This window comes from Theropithecus gelada, chromosome 2 (genome assembly GCF_003255815.1).
Source record: "Theropithecus gelada isolate Dixy chromosome 2, Tgel_1.0, whole genome shotgun sequence".
NCBI lineage: Eukaryota > Metazoa > Chordata > Mammalia > Primates > Cercopithecidae > Theropithecus > Theropithecus gelada.
Genome location: NC_037669.1, coordinates 17,257,458 through 17,280,206, shown reverse-complemented (window position 1 = coordinate 17,280,206; position 22,749 = coordinate 17,257,458). Strand labels below are relative to the sequence as shown.

Here is a 22,749-nt window from a genome sequence, read left to right as displayed (position 1 = left end):
GGTATGTCAAAGGGCAAGGATATTTTTGATGAACCTGGAGATGCAGTACCAAATTGCTTATCCAAAAGTCTGACCAATTGATCCTGCTACCATCTTCATAGTAGATTTCAATACCAGTGTTAATGTTTTGGTTTGTTTTCATTGTATTTTTTAATCCATTGGTTAATAAAAACAGTGCCTTCATATTTTCTCTATTTACTTCAAAATTAAAAAGGTGAAACTATTGTTCTTGTTCTTTAAATGAACTTTGATGAGATATGATTGCTGCAAAATGCAGCCAATTTGATGAATGCACAATTTAATAAATTTTGATGAAACCACCATGATAACAGAGTTACAAAATATTACTATCACCCCCATGAATTTCTTTGCCTCTTTGCAAATCATCCATCCCTACATACTCTGCTCCAGTTGACTACTGGTCTGCTTTCTCAGAATAGAATAGTTTACATTTTCTAAATATTTATGTATCATTCAGTATGTATTATTTTGTGCTTCGGTATGTGTTTTTTTCTAGCTTTTGTCTTTCAGCATAATTCTTATTGAGAATTAGTATTTCTCTTACATAAATTATTTTAGGCCTTTTCCTCATTTATCTTCAAATAAATTTAAAAATGGTCTTTATTAAAATAAATTTATTAAAAACATCATGGGGGATTTAAACTTTTAAAAATTTTATGTAATTCATATGTAATTATATACTAATTTTTACTTTTATAACAATCTTACTAGAAGCTGTAATAAAAATGGAATTTAGAAAATAATTTTTATCAAATTACTCTGTTTATATCTAGATAACTCAGTATTTTAACAAAGAAAATAATATTTACTAACTTTTGTGTCTACATTTAAACAAAATGTGGAGTAGGCTATTCCATGCATATTAGAATTTTGTTATTTTGCAAGAAGTGTTAATGTTAATTCCAATTTTTATATACTTAAATCGACGTTCTAACTTTTGTTTTTATGAAATTCCAATATTTCATTTACTTCTTATTTATAAATGTTTGAAGCTGTTATATCCAAGGATTAATAGAAAAAGGAAGACATATATTAACTCTGAGGTGAATGTTCATCTTTAAGCAAAAAGGTTTGTTTAGACTTAAAAACATTTAACAGATCAAGAATTAAACAAAAATTATCAAATGATGTAATGTTTATATTTTACTATGATCCTTAATATAAATATTTTTTAATGAGTTGCATTAATGAGAAATCATATTTCACTTATACCATTTTTAATTACAGCATCTTTTTTAGGATCTTAAAATCAAATGTCTATAAATAGCATGTGAATAATGATTTTCCAGCTTTAATAAACTTTTTAAAACTCTTTTAGAAATAATGTTTGATTGTGAAGATCATTGTACTTGTTCCTCAAAAATCAATTTTGCATTTTTTTCCTTGGAAAGAGAAAGAGAAAGGATATTCCACAGCTAACCACCATAGCAGATAATGTTTCTGAATGTTTTAAGTAATCACAACTATAACTTCCCATTTTGATACCCATAGTGATCATACCACCTATTAAAGACGACGAAAGAAAGGAAGACACTTTTATTGAGCTCCTATTATTACCAGTTCACTATATTCAATATTTAATCAATATTGTCTCACTTAATCCTCCCCAAACAGTCGTAAAGCAGAAATATTATCTTCATCTTGCAAATGGGGAAACTGTTATTTAAAGTGGTTAAATAAATTTTACAAATTCACCAGGGAAATTAAAGCAGCAATTTAGTTCTGCCCTCTATATAGCTAGTTACTAAATCAGTCTTTGGGTTTCTCCTCTCTATATAAACAAAACCAGTTTCTTCAGTCACTTCTAGATGGTCCAATCAAGTAGTGTTAATCCTACCCTCCATATGCTTTTATTTTCCACTTGTGGAATTTCAAAATAAAACATCAAAATTCTTAAATGATGCCAAAGTTGTTTAAAATGCCAGACAGTAACAAAAGAAAATTTGGCCATTGACAGTTTTAAAGGGAATTCTGGACACACAATCCCACCTTGGGGACCAGGATACGGGAATTAAGAGTAAGTCTGAAAGAAGAAAATTTGTGTCCCGATTGCATATCATTCTTGATTAAAAGCTATTAGAAACAGAAACAGGTCATCAATAAGATAATTGACTCCAACCACCTAATAGTAGTTATGGCCACAAAGGGATGTTAATAAAAATAGACTTTTTTTTTTTTTTTTAAAGGGAGTATGCCTCTGGGAAAGAAACTATTTCCTCACAGTTATAAAAGGAACTGAGACCATTAAAAAGCATTAGAAGTTTGAGTTCGGGACATTAAACAAATTAAACAAGCAACCGGATTCACTTATTTTCAGACAGAGACTTCATTAACCTGTTAATGTTTATTCATGCCAATTCTTGGCAGACTAAAAATAGCTAAAATTCTACCGAGACTAGTATTCTTCAGGAAGAATCAACACATTCTATCGGAAAAAGTCGATTTTGTGTCCTTTTTTCCCTTGGAGGTATTTCTTTCCTCGGAGGTGGTTTATCTTCCAGTGGCTACTCTTTTTTAACATCTTAATTTTAGGGTTACAGCTGCAGTTTTATTACAAAGGTAAACTTATGTCATGGGGGTTTGTTGTACAGATTATTTCATCACCCAGGTATTAAGCCTAGTACCCATTACTTGTGTTTCCTGATCCTCCCCCTCCTCTAACCCTCCACCCTCTGACAGGCCCCAGTGTGTGTTGTTCCCCTGTATGTGTCTATGTGTTCTCAAAATTTAGCTCTCACTTACAAGTAGGAACATGTGGTATTTAGTTTTCTGTTTCTGTGTTAGTTTGCTAAGGATAATGGCCTGCAGCTCCATCCAAATCCTTGCAAAGACCATAACTGCATTCCTTTTTATGGCTACTTAGTATTCTGTGGTGTACATGTACCACATTTTCTTTATCCAGTCTATCACTGCCGGACATTTAGATTGATTCCATGTCTTTGCTATTGTGAACAGTGCTGCAATGAACATACACATTCATGTGACTTTATAATAGAATGATTTACATTCCTTTGCGTATATAGCCAGTAATGGGATTACTGAGTTGAATGGTATTTCTGTCTTTAGGTCTTTGAAGAATCACCATGCTGTCTTCCACAATGGTTGAACTAATTTACACTCCCACCAGCAGTGTATAAGATTTCCTTTTTCTCCGCAACCTTGCTAGCAACTGTTATTTTCGACTTTTTAATAGTAGCCATTCTGATTGGTGTTAGGTGGTAACTCCTCCTGATTTGCATTTCTCTAATTACTGGTAACGTTGATTTTTTTTTCATGTGAGTATTGGCCACATGTATGTCTTCTTTTGAAAAGTGTCTATTCATGTCCTTTGCCTACTTTTTTACGGGGTTGTTTTCTTGTAAATTTCTTTAAGTTCTTTACAGATGCTGGATATTAGACTTACAGCCAAGTCACAGACATTTGCCACTCACAACTGCCACACACAAAAATGATGAAAATACTTAGGAATACAGCTAAGTAGAGAGGTGAAAGATTTCTACAAGGAGAACTACAAACCACTGCTCAAAGAAATCAGAGATGACACAAACATTCAATGCTCATGGATAGGAGGAATCAATTGATAAAATGGCCATATTGCCCAAAGCAATTTATAGATTCAGTGCTATTCCCATTAAACTATCATTAACATTCTTCACAGAACTAGAAAAAATGATTCTAAAATTCATACGGAACCAAAAAAAGAGCCTGATTGGCCAAGGCAATCCGAAGCAAAAAGAACAAAGCTAGGGGCATCACACTATCCTACTTCAAACTATACTACAGTGCTCCAGTAACCAAAACAGCATGGTACTGGTAAAAAAAAAAAAAAAAAAAAAAACACAAACAAAAAACTAAAACAAAAACAAAACAGATACATAGACCAATGGGACAAAATAGAGAACTCATTCATAAAACCACACACTTACAACTATCTGAACTTCAACAAACCTGATAAAAACAAGAAAAGCAACAAGGGAAGGATTTCCTATTCAATAAATGGTGCTGGGAGAACTGGTTAGCCATAGGCAGAAGATTGAAACTGGACTCCTACCTTACACCACATACAAAAATTAACTCAAGATGGATTAAAGATTTAAAAGTAGGTCAGGTGCAGTAGCTCAGACCTGTAATCCCAGCACTTTGGGAGGCTGAGGCAGGCAGATCACGAGGTCAGGGAGATCGAGATCATTCTGGCCAACATGGTGAAACCCCGTCTCTACTAAAAATACAAAGATTAGCTGGATGTGGTGGTGCACACCTGTAGTCCCAGCTACTCTGGAGGCTGAGGCAGAAAAATTGCTTGAACCCGGGAGGTGGAGGTTACAGTGAGTGGAGATATGGCACTGCACTCCAGCCTGGTGAAAGAGCGAGACTCCTACACACACAAAAAAAGACTTAAATGTAAAACCCCAAACCATAAATACCATTCAAGATATAGGCATGGGCAAAGATTTCATGAAGACATTGAAAGCAATTGCAACAAAAGCAAAAACTGAGATATAATTAATTTAAAGGGGTTCTGCACAAAAAAAGAAACTGTTAACAGAATGCACAGACAACCTACAGAATGGGAGAAAATTTTACTAACTATGCATCTGGAAAAAGACTAACATAACATTTTTCTACCCAAAGTACTAATATCAGAGACTTTTTAAAATCAGCTCTTTCATTAATCCAACTCATTCTCTCTCTCTCTCCCTTTCTCTTCCTTTCTCTTCCCTAATAGTTTAAAATTACTTTTTATTAAAAAAATTTTGAAATGTTGCATCATAATGATGAGTGCTTACAAAGTGAGAGGTGCTATACTAAATCCTCTATGTACATTATCTCATTTAATCCTCACAAAAATCTTATGACATAGGTATTGCTTTCTCTCCTATATTGTAGTGGTTGAACAGCTTGCTCTGCGAGTGGCAAAACTGAGCTTAGAACTCAGTCAATCTGAAATCCAGAGCCTGCATGCCCCATCAATAAATTACATTGCCCCCTCTTTAAATTACATATACAGAGGCAGCATTTCCAATTAAGTCATAACTAACTTCTTATATGGGTTTATGATGATACAAAAGCTATTTTAATTTTTCAGGATTTTGGAAACCAGATAGTTTGTCACTAAATGGTAGTTTGTTTTTGTTTTGTTTTCCCATATTTTTTCAAACAATAAAATAAGAATCGAGAGTCACTTTAAATAATCTAACACTGAAATGGGAAGAAAAAAATATGCAGGAAGTAATAAGAGAACAGCTTTGCAAATGTTAACTCTTCGCAGGAAGAAACTGTGACCAATATGTTCAATGCAATATCTTTAAATACAACACTTGGCTCATAGAAAATGTGAGTTAAATAAAACATGTAAACATGATTCTTGATTTCTTGATTTTGAAAATTGGGACATTTTCTTCTGTGCTTTAGATTCTAAGTTTTAGCTGCTTGAAGAATAAAGTAAACAACAAATATCTCTGGTTCCTTTCATGCTTTATTCAAATTCTTCATGTTTGGGAATCTAAAGTGTTTAACTCTCTTTAGAATTTCTTTCAGATCAATTAGATATAAAATGTCAGGTGTGTGCATTAATTATAAAGCTAAAAATTTACTTATTCATTACACTAGTGAGAGTCATAAAATGGCACGTTCTTTATATGAAATCACAGCAAGCTACAATAAAGACATATTAATCATACCTTACCACTTCTTCCCATGACTGAGATCAGGGTATTATTTGGGCATTATTGGTTTCAAATAAAAGTAAAAATTTAAACATATGAGAAATACTTATGTATTTTGCCATTTGAAAAAAAGATATAGTTGAGAAGTAAGACTATATTCCATTTACGCTCTACTCTTATACTAGGTCTCAATAGAGTAAGAACAGCAGATGAGAACATAGGGTATATTTACTTTTATTAGGACTTTAATGTGCAAGTTATTGTTCTAAAAGAATGAGAAATGAACTGACCACCAGATCATCTCGTAACAATTCCTCTAAGTAAAAGGAGAAAAAAATACAGAAACAGAAACGGAGATTGTGAACTCTGAGGAATAAACCTTGACATTTTACTTTCCTGTGTAATGTACTTAAATGCAAAATATTGCTTCCATTAAAATGCATAAAAATCAATTTCAGAGTATGAAGTGTAAATGTTGCAGCAGATTCATTCCGCTAATCTTTCAGATGATTCTTTACTCAGGGTGATATTTGCCTTTATGTATAATTGAATTTTATAACTCTTCAGCAGAGAAAATGAGTTATTTCCTTATTGGAGGATTTTAATCTAAATGAATATAAATCGGAAATAGTTTTAAAAGAAACATTGTAAAATAGTAAAAAAAAAAAAAAAAAAAAAACTTAACATTTTACTTCTAAAGGTCATACACTATAAAGTTGAAAACGTGTTTTCCCTGATAATAGATATTAGTCTTGTTTGCTAATATTATATCTAACATATCACTAAGTAAATATATATAGTAGCAAAATAAGAGCATGAAAAAAATTTAGAAGGCAAATTATAAAGATAAAAATGAATAAGAATAAAGTCTTTGAAATTGAAATAATATTCTGGTTAGGGACAATCTCTCATGAGAAATAATTTCAAATTTGAAAAAGAGATGTAAAGACAAAACAAAGGGCCAAGAGTGGTGGCTCACGCTTGTAATCCCAGTACTTTGGGAGGCCAAAGCAGGCAGATGACAAGGTCAGGAGATCGAGACTATCCTGGCTAACTCAGTGAAACCCTGTCTCTACTAAAAATATAAAAAAATTAGCCAGGCATGGTGGCACGCACCCGTAGTCCTAGCTACCCAGGAGACTGAGGCAGGAGAAATGCTTGAAACCAGGAGGCAGAGCTTTCAGTGAGCCAAGATAGCGCCACTGCACTCCAGCCTGGGCGACAGAGTGAGACTCCATCTCAAAAAAAAAAAACATAAAAAAAGACAAAACGAAATTATAATGTAAATTAAAACACTTTAAATTATTTCATATAAAAACATTTTTAAATATTCAAAATAATTAGAAAATAAAACACTGTGAAAAGTATAAAACACTTCACTCTTACAACACAATTTAATCTCACAACACTTGAGACTATGAATGACCAACTACCAGTAAAATAAAAAGAGAAAAGAGAAAAGGTAAATCTTGTTTTCATATAAAATCTCCATTTTAGTTGAGATATTTACCATATTGCTTATTAGGCTGCAAAATGCGATGAAACTGAATGTCGAATGGGAATTTTCCCATAGCCTAACAATTTTAATAAAAGTCCAAGTTGAATTTAATTATTTCTAGAAATCTAAACTCCTAATTCCCAAAGTTTAACAACTGGGGCCATCTAACTTAAGGACTATTTTACTGGGATTTGCCAGTTTCAATGGCCCCAGGCAACACAGTAAATTGAGCAACGAGAGAAAATGGCCTTTGGAGTAATGTGAAGTGAGGTTTGGTCAAAAGAATCCCTCATAAATTTGGGCTTGCCTAAAATGTACCCTTCATTTATTAAATCAAATCTATTCTCTCTTCTAAACAGTTAGTGAGGCATTGGATCCACAGATACTTTATTGTTGCCCAGGCATGAAAGCAATGACCAACAGAGAGATGGAGGTGCTAAGATAAGGAACTCTGGTAAGTAACTTGTTCTCCTATCTGACGAAGCAAGGATATGAAGTACTCTTAGACATCATGGATGCAAATAATGCTGCTGTGCTCAAGGTGGCCTGCTAATACTCATTCAGGCAGAAAACAAAGAAAAGGTATGCTAGGACCAGCCTTTGTTGGATTTTAATGAAGAATAAAGTGATTAAATAAGTGGATTTGAATCTTGACCAGCTTCTTCAGTGACCCAAGAAGTGGAAACCTCTCAAGTAATTCTCAAAAGAAAGTACATGGAGACCATTCAGAAGTACAGGTATTAGGAGCCCAACCACGCAGAGGACATCTGGAGTAAGTGTCAGCCTGAGAAGAAACAACAACCAAGGAAAAAAGACGGCAATCTGATTGAGTCAAGTAAGAAGATATTTACCCGCTCTTGTCACATCACAGATGGAGCTGGCATCTAGAAGTGGGAGTGAAAAGAGATGTCGTGAAGCCCACCCACAACCTAGTACTCTTAAAGCTATAAGAGCTGTCATCACAGATGGGAAATGTAGAAAAACCTTTGAGTATAATTTGAGATTGGCATTTTAAAATGAATAATGAAATAAACTAATAGCTCAAGTAACTGAAAGGTTATAGCATCTGTCCAAGAAATAGTCAAGGAAGACACTACTTAGCGAGAAAAAGGGGAGAAGTTTCATTTTAATATAGCTGGGGAGATTACTGGAAAAAAATATGATAACCTATTTAAATAATGACATGTTGTAACTCCCCAGGACACCAATTGCTATATACAGTGGTATACTTAATATGAGAATATTGTGTTCTGTTTTTTAGGATAACACCATGGATCATAAAGCTCAGGTGTGCACCTTTGAGAAATGACACATTCAGAAATAGTTATGCCCATAAACCAGTATTAGAAGAAAACATTTATTCAACAAATGTTTTCTCAATGCTTTATCATATGTGCCAAGCACAATTCTGGTTGTATATAGTAATTTCAGTGATGAGTGAACAGGGTCAGGCATGCCTGTAGAGGTACAATACACTGTGATTAAACAATAGTTGAGGGAGAACTCTCTGAGGAAATGATATTAGAAATAACACCTGAGTAATGAAAAGGCATTGACTATGTGATGAGTGGGAAGGGATAAGGCAAGGTAATACAGACTAAACTGTGTCCCCAAAATGCACGGGTTGAAACTCTAACCCCCAGTGTGATATATTTCGAGATAGGGCTTTTATAAAGGTTATTAACATTGAAAACAGTTATAAGGCTCAGGCCTGAAACCAATAGGATTGTTGTCCTGATGAGAAGAAGAAACATGACAAGTGCACAAGCACAAAGGAAAAACCACGTGATGACACAGCAAGAATGTGGCCTTCTGCAAGTAAGGAAGAGCATCCTCACCAGAAACTAACCCTGCCATAACCCTGATCTTTGACTTCTCACCTCCAGAAATGTGAAAAAGTAAATTTGTGGCATTCTGCTAGGGCAGCCCTAGAAGACTCATACAGAAGGGGAGATACTTAAGACAGAGGAAGCAACAAATGCAAAGACCCTAAAGGAAGAAATTTTGAGAGTTCTAAACAATGAGTGATGTAGCAGTGTAGTCACAGGAAGTGAGGCCAATGTTGGAGATGAAGGTGTAGCAGTAGGCAAGGGCTAGATCCTGGAAGGAGAAGAGGTCATCCCAAGCCATGACCCTGAGTTTGGATATTAGTTTAAAGATAAAATGAAGCAAAAGAAAAAGAAATGACCAGCTGCTCCTTGGAAAATGAATAATTAGGGCACAAATGTGGACTTGTTAGGCTATACAGTCCAAGTTTGGCCTATGAAATTAATAGTGATCAAGCGGACGGAACAGATTTGCAGTATATTTAAACTTGTTGATGAATTATGAGAAAGTAGTGTCACTTACCTGTTTGGCCACTCTGGCTGCAAGTCTTTTCATTCTAACAGTAATATAGGAGCCACAATATTTAGATATCTATGCTGAATGTTTTTAATAAGTAGTAATTTATTAAAATGAAGAAAACACGTCATCAACAATGATTTAACCCATTTATGCCAGATGTTGCCTTTTTTTAAAATTAAACCCTAGCGATGACTTTGAGCAGTAGGATATAAATAACTCCCACAAGCTTAGCATTCCAATAATGGATCACGAGGCATAATAAATGGGTTAAGAACAGACTCTTAAGGGGAATATATGCAAATTATACAAAAACAATTTAAAAAAATAAACCTAAAGGTGGGTCTATATTTTGAGATCCCCTTCAGCAAGTAAATTTTTATCCAAATGGCTAGGAGAAGTTATTGTACTGGACCAGTAGGAATCTCTTCCTATGAAACCTTTTTTGATTAACTCACAGAGACTGTGCTCTACTCTGGATAATAGCATTTATCACATCATGACCCCTATTGCTGACCATAAAACTACAATTCTTAGTGTTCTATTATTGTTAGCATTGCCATAGCTCTGTCTCTCCATCTTGCATTTTCTTGACTCTTCATCTATGCTCCAACAGACTTAGGTAATCTGCAGGTCCATTTCAGTATTTTGTAAAATGGACTGCCCAGAAATACTATTTTTCTTACTTGTCCAGAGCTACATGACATGTTATCCTATTATTTCGCTACAATGACCTGATCTATGAAATTTCTGCATGCATTATTCATCTTATTGTCAGTGAATCAATATAATTTTCACCTCTATCATTTATTCTGGGGATTCGCTGAGGTCATCTAGTCTAGCCTGCACATGGCAGGAAACTGCTTCGTTCTGTGGATCTTGGCTGGCTTCGATATTCACTGCAGTTGGGGCTCAGTCTGCACCAGAAAACACTAGGAAAGCCTCGTGGTATTGATAGAGGTATAATAGAGCAAGCAAAAACAAGCTAGGCATAGGCTTGAGGCATAGGCTCAGAACTGGCATACTGCAACTTAGCCTCATGTTCCATTGGCCCAAACAAACCTTATTGCTAAGGTCAAAGTCAAGGAATCTGGAAAAGCACTTGTGCTTTAGTGGAAAGAACTTCAAAATTATATGGGAAAAAGCATGAATACAAGGAGAAATGAAAAACTGGGACCAATGATTCAAATGATGACACCTATATACAAATATCACACACTAATCATAATAGATGCAAACTTACAAAGAAAAGCAAAAATACAATAATTATGCATATGGTTTTATATATACATAACACATACATATATACTATGTGTATATACATGTTCTCTAGTTTATTGAAAAGCTGATAAATTAAATCTGTTCTATCAGGACATCTGGCCACAGGGGTATACCAGAGAAAAATATATATGTACTGATGAAACAACTAAAAAAGGAGAAAAACATATAATCCCCAAGAGAAAGGAATAAAATGAAGTCAACCTCAATATGGCTCCAACTTATGCCTAAAGAAAGTGTCCAGGGTACAACACAGTGAGGGGGAACCAAGGTAGAGACAGACAGTCTTTTTGTGTTGAGAAAACATAGCTGGAGTCACAGATCCAGCCGTGAGCTGAAAGAGTTCACAGGAGATAGATTACTAGAGAGGAAAGTGATGGCAAAAGAAAAAAACTGAATTTGTAGAGGGCCTCCTCAAATACTTGACCAAGTGATGATTAGCACATATATGTGAGAAAATTACCCAAGGCCACAGAAAGAAGCACCCAGAAGATTAGAAAAGTCTTGTATCAACACTAAGAAAAATGATCGGAGCATGAGTAAACTCTGAAAGAACATAAAGCAGTAAAAATGCATGTAAATAAAGACCCCAAAATAAATGGGAGACAGAAAAAGATAGGCAAGAAATTCAGAATTCTATCAGGTAAATTTAGCAAGTAGACTGAAGTAATTTAAAAGAATTAAGCAGAAATTTTGGAGCTGAAAAATGTGATGGACATATGAAGAATGCATCAGAGTCTTTCAATAGCAGACTTGATCGAGCAGAAGAAGGATCAGTGAGCTTGAAGGTAGGCTATCTGAAAATACACAGAGGAGACAAACAAAGAATAGAAAACAGTAAAGCATGCCTACAGGATCTAGAAAATAGCCTCAGAAGAATAAATCTAAGAGTTATTTGCCTTAAAGACGAGGTAGAGAAAAAGATAGGCATATGAGATATACCTAATGTAATTGACGAGTTAATGGGTGCAGCACACCAACAGGGCACATGTATACATATGTAACAAACCTGCACGTTGTGCACATGTACCCTCCAACTTAAAGTATAACAATAAAAAGAAAGATTATTCAAAGGGATAACAACAAAGAACATCCCCAACCTAGAAAAAGATGTCCATATCCAAATACAATAAGGTTATAGAACACCAAGCAGATTTAACCCAAAGACGACTACCTAAAAGCATTTAATAACTGAACTCCCAAAGATCAAGGACAAAGGATCCTAAAGGCAGCAAGAGAAAAGCAACAACATACAATAGAGCCCAATACATCTAGCAGCATGAGCATTCCCTTCACTACCCTAAATGCTGTCTGAGTAGGTCACTTGCCCCATAAGTCCACTGGCTGTGAGTTCAGTTCAGCCCTAGATTCACCTAGAAGTTTCAGTCATTGGGGCCTAGACTGCCTTTCCCATTTATTTAGGGCCCCCAAGCACTTTAGCATGTGGTGGTGAGACTTGCCAGAACTCAATTTTTTGACTGACGGGATGAACAATTCCCTTCTGGCTGAGGCTGATTTAAATACTCCTTCTGAGGGTTGACATCAGCTGTGTTCAGCCTGGTTTTGCTTTCTGCTACCATAAAGGACTACTGAGTTCAGTGCAATGTCTCACAGTTGCTGCACTGTCCCTCTCCCAGGCACAGAGATTCTCACTCTGAACCACACAGCCACTTCCAGGGAATGGAAGTGGAGTGCCATCAGTAAATCAAGACTAAATCCTACCTTCTTCCAGTGCCTCTTTCAGTGATATGAAATTAAGTCTAGGTACTGTGAATGCTCACCTGATTTTTGGTACTTATGAAGGTGCTTATTTTTGGTAGATAGTTGTCAAATTGGTGACCTTGTGGTGGTGGGATGATTGGAGATGGATGTTGGGCCATCTTGCTCTGCCCCTCCATAAATGTTCTTAACAAACTTATTTGTAACAGCCACAAACAAGATACTACCAAAATTTCCATCAGCAAATGAATAGATAAAACAACTAGTGGTATATCCAAACAATGTTCTACTACTCAGCATTAAAAGTAATGAACTACTGATACATTCAGTTACATGAATAATTGGCAAAATAATCACATTGAATTAAAGAATAGGCAAAAGAGTGGATACTGTAGATGCCTCTGACAATTCTAGAAAATGTTCACCAACATAAAGAGACAAGTGTATACAGCCATAGTTATTGGCTGTAGTAAAGGAAAGGAGAGAGGAATTACATAGGTGCATAACGAGAAATTTGGGAGTGATAGATATGCTTATTGTCTTCATTGTGACAATGGGTTCATGGCTCTAGACATATGTTAAAACTTACCAAGTTGCACACTTTAATGTACAGTTTATTTTCTGTCATTATATTTAATAGAGCTATTATAAATAAGTCACATTTTGTCTCTTGATTTTAACTGAATTGTACGCATTTTCTTTTAAAGTAAATAAGTACTTTATAGTGTAAAAAACTATTTCTTGTTAGAACTTTTATACCTAATTTACTTTGTCTCTGAAATTGGAACATTCACATTATTATAGTTAAATCTAACAGAGTGGGGGGGGGGGGAATTTAAAGTAGAGATTCTGTTGAAAATTTTGAAATTCAGAGAAAAAGCTTTGAATCATTGCCAAAATCCAGATCTTTTTCATTCAAAATCAGAAGTGTTGATTTTATTGTTGGAAGATACATTAATTGTTTAAAGTCATTACCAGAAGCTTGTAGAATTTAACTTCTACATAAATATCTAAATATACAAAGTTTCAAACAAAAAACGTAGCCAACACCTACAGCAAGCTGCTTTAGTAAGACACGTATCTTTAATGTTTCATTCACCACTTTGGGATTTTCTTTTTATATTTTAAGATTAATGAAGCTGTTGGGTTTGTTTTTTTGTTTTTTGTTTTTTTCAGGAAGAATGAACAATGGAAGAGGTTAGCCAAATAGTGCAAGTAAACAAGGAAAGACAATAAACAAACAGCCTAAGCAATTCTGAAATGGAATGTAAAAGCACTGATTTTCCTTAAATGTTTTCTCGTAATTAAAAAAAGTCACTACCCAGAGATCGTCAGCTATTAGTGAAGTTTTTGTGTCTAATTTTTAAATAAATTATCTGTTTCTGTGAGCCCAGTGAACTTGATAATGGTCTCAGAGGCTGGGAGCCTTGCCAAGTATGTGGGGAACTGCGTCTTCCGGATGAGGAATCACGCTCTCCAGCACTGGCCTCACCAGGAGTGTCCACTCCTCTCCCGATCCCCTTTCATTCTGTTGTATTTGTATTTTAATGTGTCCCTTTTGATTATAATTGTGAGCTCACGGCCTTTTCCAAACATAATTTATTTTAATTAATCATGTATATATATTCTTTTTAACACTAAAATTGGAGATGGGAGTAGTTTTAATGGGTTTTTTCCCTAACAACACTTATTCTTTTATTCTAAAAGCATATTTAGTTTGATATTGAAAAGACAGTCTGGATACAGCCTCATAATTTTCCTGTATTAAGAAATGAAACTGGCTGTAGCCCAAACACTCCTGGATCTTTCTGGAAAAGAAAACACACACACATATGTTTCTGGGGTAAAGTTCCACTACTGCTTACAGGCCCTACTTAATAACAGAGCTGGACAAAATCATTTTAAGTTGTCACCTTATACTGATTTTACCAATTGAACATCTATTTTCCTTGCTTTTTCTTTCAGTATAAGGTTTCATAAACTAGTAAGATTTTCTTCTACAATACTTTATTGTATAATGTTACTTCTTTTTCCACACAGGCCTTTACTCCTAACTTCAATTTACAATTTTCTATGACAAGGGAGTTAAATTTGATCAAGAGGAGACAATGATTTTGGTGATTATTTTCTTCTGCAATGATAAAACTTGTGTCAATAATCTTCAGTTTAATCACTTGTCTGTGGAGCATTCATTAAATCTACTAAAGGAACCATTTCAATTAGAATTAACACTTTTATCTAGCTTACATATATATAGAAGACAAACCTTGATATGCTAATCTTCTGGGAAAAGAGGCTGTCACCGCAAAATTAAGACTTTTTTTTCATAAAATACCACTACTCCATGGCCATTAGACAGCAAATAAATAAACATGCATTGTTATGTTAAGGAAAATTATCTCAAAAAAGAATTTCTGATCCTTTAGGAATTCTTAAATACTTTGATCATCATCCCTTTGAAGTAATATTCATTTAAAGAAACATTCCACGTGCAATGCTGAATTCTTCAATGTTTCATTAGTAGGTACAGAATTGTTACATGATATATTTTGCATTCACAGGCAGATCATTAAATTCTGCAAGCATTGCTAATTTATGTTTCAATATCACAGTCCTTTCCTAAGAATGTCAAGTATACATATACGGAAAGAACTTTAATGGAAGAAGAGATGTATTAAGCAATAATTTTCTCCATTTCCTCCAAACAAGTTTTGCATATTTATACCATAACAGAAAGGGAAAAGGGAAGGGGAAGGGGAAGGGGAAGGGGGATAGGGGAAGGGGAAGGGGAAAGAAAAGTGGAGGGGAGGGGAGGGGAGGGAATGGAAGGGAAGGGAAGGGAAAGGAAGAGAGAAGGAAGGATGGAGGGAGGGAAGGGAGGAGGTGAAGGGAGGGAATGAAGTAGGTGAAGGGAGAGAGGAAAGAAAAAGAGAGAAATGAAGGAAGGGAGAGAGGGAGAGAGGTAGGGAGGAAGGGAGGGAGGGAGGGAAGGAGGGAGGAAGGAAGGAAATGAAGGGAAGAGAAGGGAAGGGAAGGAGGGAGGGAGGGAGGGAGGGAAGGAGGGAGGGAGGAAGGAAGGAAGGGAACGGAGGGAGTGAGGGAGGAGAGGAGAGGAGGGAGGAAGAAGGGAGAGAGGGATGAATGAAGGAATGAAGGAGCTCTTCTGCTTAGAGAACAAGACCCCATTCGAACAGTGAAGAGCATGAAGTAGACTGATACTCCTCAAGAAGCAGATAATAATGCCCACAGTAAAATTCTGAAAAATCATTTAAATATGTAATGGTAAAAATTTTTCCAAATTCTTACTTTTGATGAACTAGAATTAATGTGTTGAATATCGATCTTTTTATCTCTCTATCTGTTTATCTTAAAAGACAAGGGGTATAAAATGGGGAAATATAGTGACATTTTACAGGAAAGTTTAATCAAGTATACTGTATAAGAAAGTTCAAATATAAATAAACATAATGATAAAATATTAACCATTCAGCATAAATTAAGTTCTTTAAAGGGCAAAAATAAGACAGATTGGGTGGTGGAGAGGACAGAGAGAGAGAGAAGTACAAAAATGAGGTAATGACAATATACAATAATGATGAGTTTGTAGGAGGCATTACTGAAGACCCATGCCAAAAACAAAAACATAAAACTCCTATGCATAAACATGCTTCATAATTTGAATATAACTATTATTTTGGTTGAAAACAAAGGTTCTAATTTATACCTTAAGCAGGTAAGATACATTCCTTATTTTAGAAATATCTTCATTAAAAGACTCTTATTCAAGATTATCAATTTTGGGAAAATTTCAAAGAACACCCATTTTAAACATATTTCATAACAAGCTAAGTATACAAACTATATATATACTTACGGCCTCCATGTGAGTGTACATCCCTTCATATAAGCAACAGCACAATTATAAAAAATACTGTGTTCCAAGGACTTGTGTATTGTTTGACAGAGACTGTGATAGTTAATGGCAATTCATGGTTTCTCAGGATGTAGTGGGTACGCAGTAAATATTATACCTCCATCACACCTTAACAAACACATATCTAGGATTGCTAAAAGTACAATATAATATAGATGTAGGGAGAAAAAAATGAGAACCTACTGGAAATTTAGTCTATGGTTCACAGAAAATCCTTTTTTATCATTTCTAAGTAAAATATAATTTAAATTTTATTTATAATTTGATGCTGTGTATACTTTTACACACAGAATATAAACCACTAACTCACACTTTTTTCAACAAATGCATTTATATAAGACCTCAAACTACAACAATTCTAGAAGGAAACCTAAACAAATACTATTCTGAATACTGGGCTTGAGAAAGAATTTATGACTAAGTCCTCAAAAGCAATTGCAACAAAAACAAAAATTGACAAGTGAGGCCTAATTAAACTAAAGAGCTTCTAGACAGCAAAAAGAAATTATCAATAGGGCAAACACACAACCTACAGAATGGGAGAGTATATTTGCAAACTAGGTATCTGAAAAAGGTCTAATATTCAGAATCTGTAAAGAACTAAAACAATTCAACAAGTATAAATAAATAAAGTGGGCAAATATACTAACAGATACTTCTCAAAAGACATATAAGTAGCCAACAAACATATGAAAAATGTTCCACATCACTAATCATGAGAGACATGCAAATCAAAACAATAACGAGATACCATTTGAAATCAGTCAGAAGGGCTATTATTAAAAAGGCAAAAAACAACAAGTCCAGTGGTGGCTCATGCCTGTAATCCCAGTATTTGAGAGGCCGACGGGGACAGATTGCTTAAGCCCAGGAGTTTGAGACAAGCCTGGGCAACACGACAAAACTCAGTTTCTTAAAAAAAAAAAAAGTGTGTGTGTGTATGTATATATATAAATTATATTACACTATTAGTTGGGCAGGTGGCACACACTTGTAGTTCTAGTTACCATGAAGGCTGAGATGAGAGGCTCATCTGAGCCCAGAGTTGGGGATGTCAAGGCTACTGTGAGCTGTGATCATGCCAATGCACTCCAGCCTGGGTGACAGAATGAGACCCTGTCTCCAAAAAAGAAAAAAAAAAAACAAAACAAAAACTGATGCTGGGTGAGGCTGCAGAGAAAAGGGAAAACTTATATACTGTTGTGGGAATGTAAATTGGTTCAGCCACTGTGGAAAGCAGTTTGTAGGTTTCTCAAAGAACTTAAAACAAAACTACCATTTGATCCAACAATCCCATTACTGGGTAATTTTTTTTTAAAATCAATCACTCTACCAAAAAGACATACACTTGTAAGTTCATCACAGCATTATTCACAGTATCAAACACATGGAATCAACCTAGGTGCCCACCAACTGTGTAGCAGATAAAGAAGATATGGTATATATGTATCATGGAATACTATGCAGCCACAAAAAAGATAAAGAAATAATGTTCTTTGCTGCAACACAGAGAAGTCAGCAAGCCATTATCCCAAATAAATTAATGCAGAAACAGAAAACCATACTTATAAGTAAGTATGTCCTCACTTATAAGTGGGAGTTCAATCTTAGGTACTCATGTATATAAAGATGGCAACAATAGACACTGAAGACTACTGGAGGAAGGAGTGGGGTTGGGGATAAGGGTTGAAAAACTAACTACTGAGTACTATGCTCACTACCTGGGTGATGGGATCATTTATATCACAAACCTTACTTTCACATAATATACCCATGAAACAAACCTGTACATGTATCCCTTAAATCTAAAATAAAAGTTGAAAAAGAAATAGAAGTTAAACAAATCACAAATACATTTTTAGTGTCTGTCATCGTAATTAATAAAAATGCAAAATGAGAGAATTAACTAGTATTAAAGAGTCCTTGAGAAATGTCTCCTAATGTAACCAGTATAGCCAGTTTGCTAGCTTACTCTAAAGATAATCCCTCCCTTGTTTGTTTCCTGATACCCATATATCTAACTACCTGTTTGCTTGAAATGTCCAAAGGCTAATCTTACAACAATCCAGACATGAGGTAGAGATAGCAGTTTCAATTTTTTCCCTTTCAAGATGAAACAGTTGTGCAGTTAATCCCTAACCTGACCCCTACTGAGATGATGCCAACCAGGCCTCTGGATAGTCTGTTACTTAAATTAGCCAGCGGAAAACAAGAAGCAGACCTGCACCATGTACACTCCTGTACAGTTTCCATGCAACCTTCCCCCTGAAAATCCCCTTATGCAGTCTGAGAATTTAAGATGGCTTTTTGAGGCTTGAGTCTGGCCATCTCCCAAGATGTCAACACTTGAATAAAGCTGCTTTCTTCCACGAAACCTTACTTCTTATGTGTTTGTCTTTTCAGGTGGCATACGGCCAAACCTTACTTTGGTTACAAGTCAGTAGCAAGCACCTAACACTCCTTTATGAAAATACACACACACACATGCACACGTACCACAGACACATCCCTACATTTTTTACTAACATAATCTCCTCTCTGATATTTCTGCATTTTAATAAAAAACGAATTCTTTCCTAAGACAAAACAATATGAAATCCTCTATTGAATGCTTTTGAATGTATATTCCTTAGCATAGATGCTTTGGTAAATGACTGAGCCTGGCAGCACGTGCCTGTAGTCTCAGCTACTCAGAGGCTGAGGCAGGAGAATTGATTGAACCCAGGAGGTGGAGGTTGCAGTGAGCCGAGATTGCCACTGCACTCCAGCCTGGACAGCAGAGCGAGACTCTGCCTCAAAATAAAGAAATAAGTTTTTTTTTTAAAAAAAAAAAAAAGATAAATGATTGAATAAAAAGATGGTTACCTTTTGAGGAAAATATTTCCAGTAGAGGTTTTATTCTACGTTTAATTACAAAAATGCTACCCACTAATATACGGCTAAAAAATAAGTTTGATAACTTTGTATTTTCCAGATATGCATTAATTTGCCTATAGCGCAGAGGTATGCAAATATTATCTGTAAATGACTAGATAGTAAATATTTTAAGCTTTATAGGCCATATGGTGTCTGACACAGCTACTCAACCCTGCTACTATAGCTTGAAAGCAGACACAGACAATATGTAAATGAATGAATTTGGCTGTATTCCAAAACACTTTATTTACAAAAATGGGTTGGGGTTGGTAATCAGGCTATGATCTGCCAATTCCTGCTCTAAGTTATTACATGATATTACAAATAATCTAGAATTTCCCTTTGATTGACCAGAACCCATATTTCACACCAACACAATGCCTTCTTAATGAAAACACACACACACACACAAAACAAAATACATTTTGGCTGTAAATGTAATCCTTTAACATTTTAGTAATGTTTCTCTTTTGCTTTTATTCTTCAAAAGTTGCTGTTTTGGAGTGGGGCCAAGATGGCCAACTAGACGCAGTGGCCTTTGGAGGCTCCTATCAAAAAAAAAAAAAAAAAAAAAAAGACAGCATGTGAATCCTTCAACAGCAACCAAGGTATCCAGGTTATCTCATCAAAATTGACTAGAAGGCTAGCATGGCCCATGGAAAGAAGGAAGAGCCGAGCGGTGCGGCCGCCTACCTGAGAGCCACAAGGGGAAGGGGAGTCCCTTTCCTCCAGCCAAGTGAGGTGGTGAGTGAGCATGCTACCCAGCCAGGGAAACTGTGCTTTTTCTGTGGAACTGAGCAACCGATGGATCAACAGATCCCACTCATGAAACCATGCCACCGGGGCCTAGCCTCCCAACCCTGGAATCTGCAGATTCTTACAGCCTCTCAGCTGGAATCTGCTTAAGCCTACCAAACTCCTGTAGGGAGGGGCGACCAGCACCATCTGCAGCTGCCTGCTGTCTAAGCCCTTTGAGCTCCTTGACGGAGGGGCAGCAACCAGCACTGGGACTGGCAACTGCCTGCCACACTAAGCTCCCTGGATGGGGGAAGGGCAGCACTCATTTCTACAGCTCCAGGCTGCTTTTTCCCCTGCTAGAGTCAGGGAGGCTGGACTGCTTGGTCCCAAGACTTGTCCCCACAGCCCAACACACCGGCTGTGGCAATCTGCAGCCAGAATGCCTCTTAAGGTCTAACCCGGACCCATCCTTCCTCAGTGGGCAGGACTTCCCTGCAGGATCTCCAATGACTCCAGCCAGAGGATCAGGGATAGAATTTGGATCTCCCTGGGCCTGAGCCCCTAGGGGAAGAGGTGGCCACAGTCTCTGCAGACCAGCAGACTTAACCTTTCCTCTTGGTAGTTCTGAGGAATCCAGGCAGCCCAGACTAGTGGGTTTCCCTCCAGCAAAACACACCTTCTCCACCAAGGTACAAAGTGCTTCATTAAACGAGTCCTGCTCCCCATGCCACCCAACTGGGTTGTCAGATACCCTATACAGGAGTGATCCTACTGATATCAGGTTGGTGACCCTCAAGGTCAGAGGTGCCAAAAGAAGGAGAAGGCACCCATCTTTGCTGCTCTCCAGACTCCTTGAGTGATATCTCCAGGCAGGGGAGCAAATGAGATGAATAAGGCATGAAGTGAACCCCCAGCAAACTGCAATAGCCCTACAGAAGAGGGACCTGACTATTGAAAGAAAACAAAACAAACAGAAAGGGACAACAAGAGCATAATCATCAACAATAATAACAACAAGAGGGCCCCCATAAAAAAACCCATCCAAGGGTCAGCAGCCTCAAAGACCAAAACTACACAAATTCACGAAGTTGAGAATCAATGCAAAAATGCTGAAAACCAAAAGGCCAGAGTGTCTCTTCTCAACCAAATGATTACAGCATCTCTCCGTCAAGGGCACAGAACTGGATGGAGGATAAAATGGATAAACTGACAGAAGTAGCGCTTCAGGAGATGAGTAATAAAAAAACTTTGATGAGCTAAAAGAGCATGTTCTAACCCAATGCAAAGAAGCTAAGAACCTTGATAAAAGGATAGAGGAACTGCTAACTACAGAACCAGTTTATGTACCTTAAACATAAAACAACCTGATGGGGCTGAAAAACACAGCACAAGAACTATGTGAAGCACACACAAGTATCAGCAGCCAAATTGACCAAGCGGAAGAAAAGTTATGAGAGTTTGAAGACCACCTTACTGAAATAAGACATGCAGACAAGAATAGAGCAAAAAGAATGAAAAAGAATGAACGAAGCCTCCAAAAAAAAAATGCGATTTCATAAAAAGACCAAACCTATGATTGATCAGAGTACCAGAATGCGACAGGGAGAATGGAAATGAGCTGGAAAACACACTTCAGGATATTATCCAGGAGAACTTCTTCAACCTAGCAAGACAGACCAACATGGAAATTCAGAAAATATAGAGAACACCATTAAGATACTCCACAAGAAGATAATCCGCAAGACATATAATCATCAGATTCTCCAAGGTCAAAATGATGAAAAAACTGTTAAGGGCAGCCAGAGAGAAATGCCAGGTCACCTACAAAGGGAAGCCCATCAGACTGACAGTAGACTTCTCAGCAGAAACCCTACAAGCAAGAAGAGAGTGGTGGGCCTATATTCAACATTCTTAAAGAAAAGAATTTTCGATCAAGAACTTCATATCCAGTCAAACTACGTTTCTTAAGCAAAGGAGAAATAAAATCCTTTACAGACAAACAAAAGCTCAGGGATTTCGTTACCACCAGGTCTGCCCTGTGAGAACTCCTGAAAGAAGCACTAAATATGGAAAGGAAAAACCGGTACCAGTCACTGCAAAAAACACACCAAAATATAAAGACCAATGACACTGTGAAGAAACTGCATCAACTAGTGTGCAAAATAACCAAATAGCATCATGACGAGAGTATCAAATTCATATATAACGATACTAACCTTACATGTAAATGGGCTAAATGCCCCAATTAAAAGACAGACTGGCGACTTGGTTAAATAAAGGGATGGAGGAAAGTTTACCAAGCAAATGGAAAGCAAAAAAAAAAAAAAAGAAAGAAAGAAAAGAAAAGAAAAGAAAAAAGAAAAAGCAGGGATCGCAATCCTAATCTCTGATAAAACAGACTTTAAACCAAAAAAGATCAAAAAAGACAAAGAAGGGTATTACATAATGGTAAAGGCAACAATTCAACAAGAAGAGATAACTATTCTGAATATATATATGCAGCCAATACAGGAGGACGCAGATTCATAAAACAAGCTCTTAGACACCTACAAAGACACATAGACTCCCACACAATAATAGCAGAAAACTTACCACTGTCAGTACTAGATAGATGAACAAGACAGAAAATTAACAAG

At 36.2% G+C, this 22,749-nt stretch overlaps 1 protein-coding gene across 2 annotated transcripts in view; it reads right to left on the bottom strand.

The window, feature by feature from the left end:
* Nucleotides 1-22,749, bottom strand: part of EPHA6 (EPH receptor A6) — a 930,608-nt gene that overhangs the window by 724,403 nt on the left and 183,456 nt on the right. Inside the window, exon 4 of one of the 2 annotated variants that reach the window (XM_025376847.1) lies at nucleotides 19,806-19,923. The exons of the other annotated variant lie outside the window; for it this stretch is intronic. Coding sequence (XP_025232632.1) covers nucleotides 19,898-19,923 — 26 coding nt within the window. The 3' untranslated portion in view covers nucleotides 19,806-19,897. Of the gene's footprint in view, nucleotides 1-19,805; nucleotides 19,924-22,749 lie in introns of those variants that run through there. 2 annotated transcript variants of the gene reach the window in all.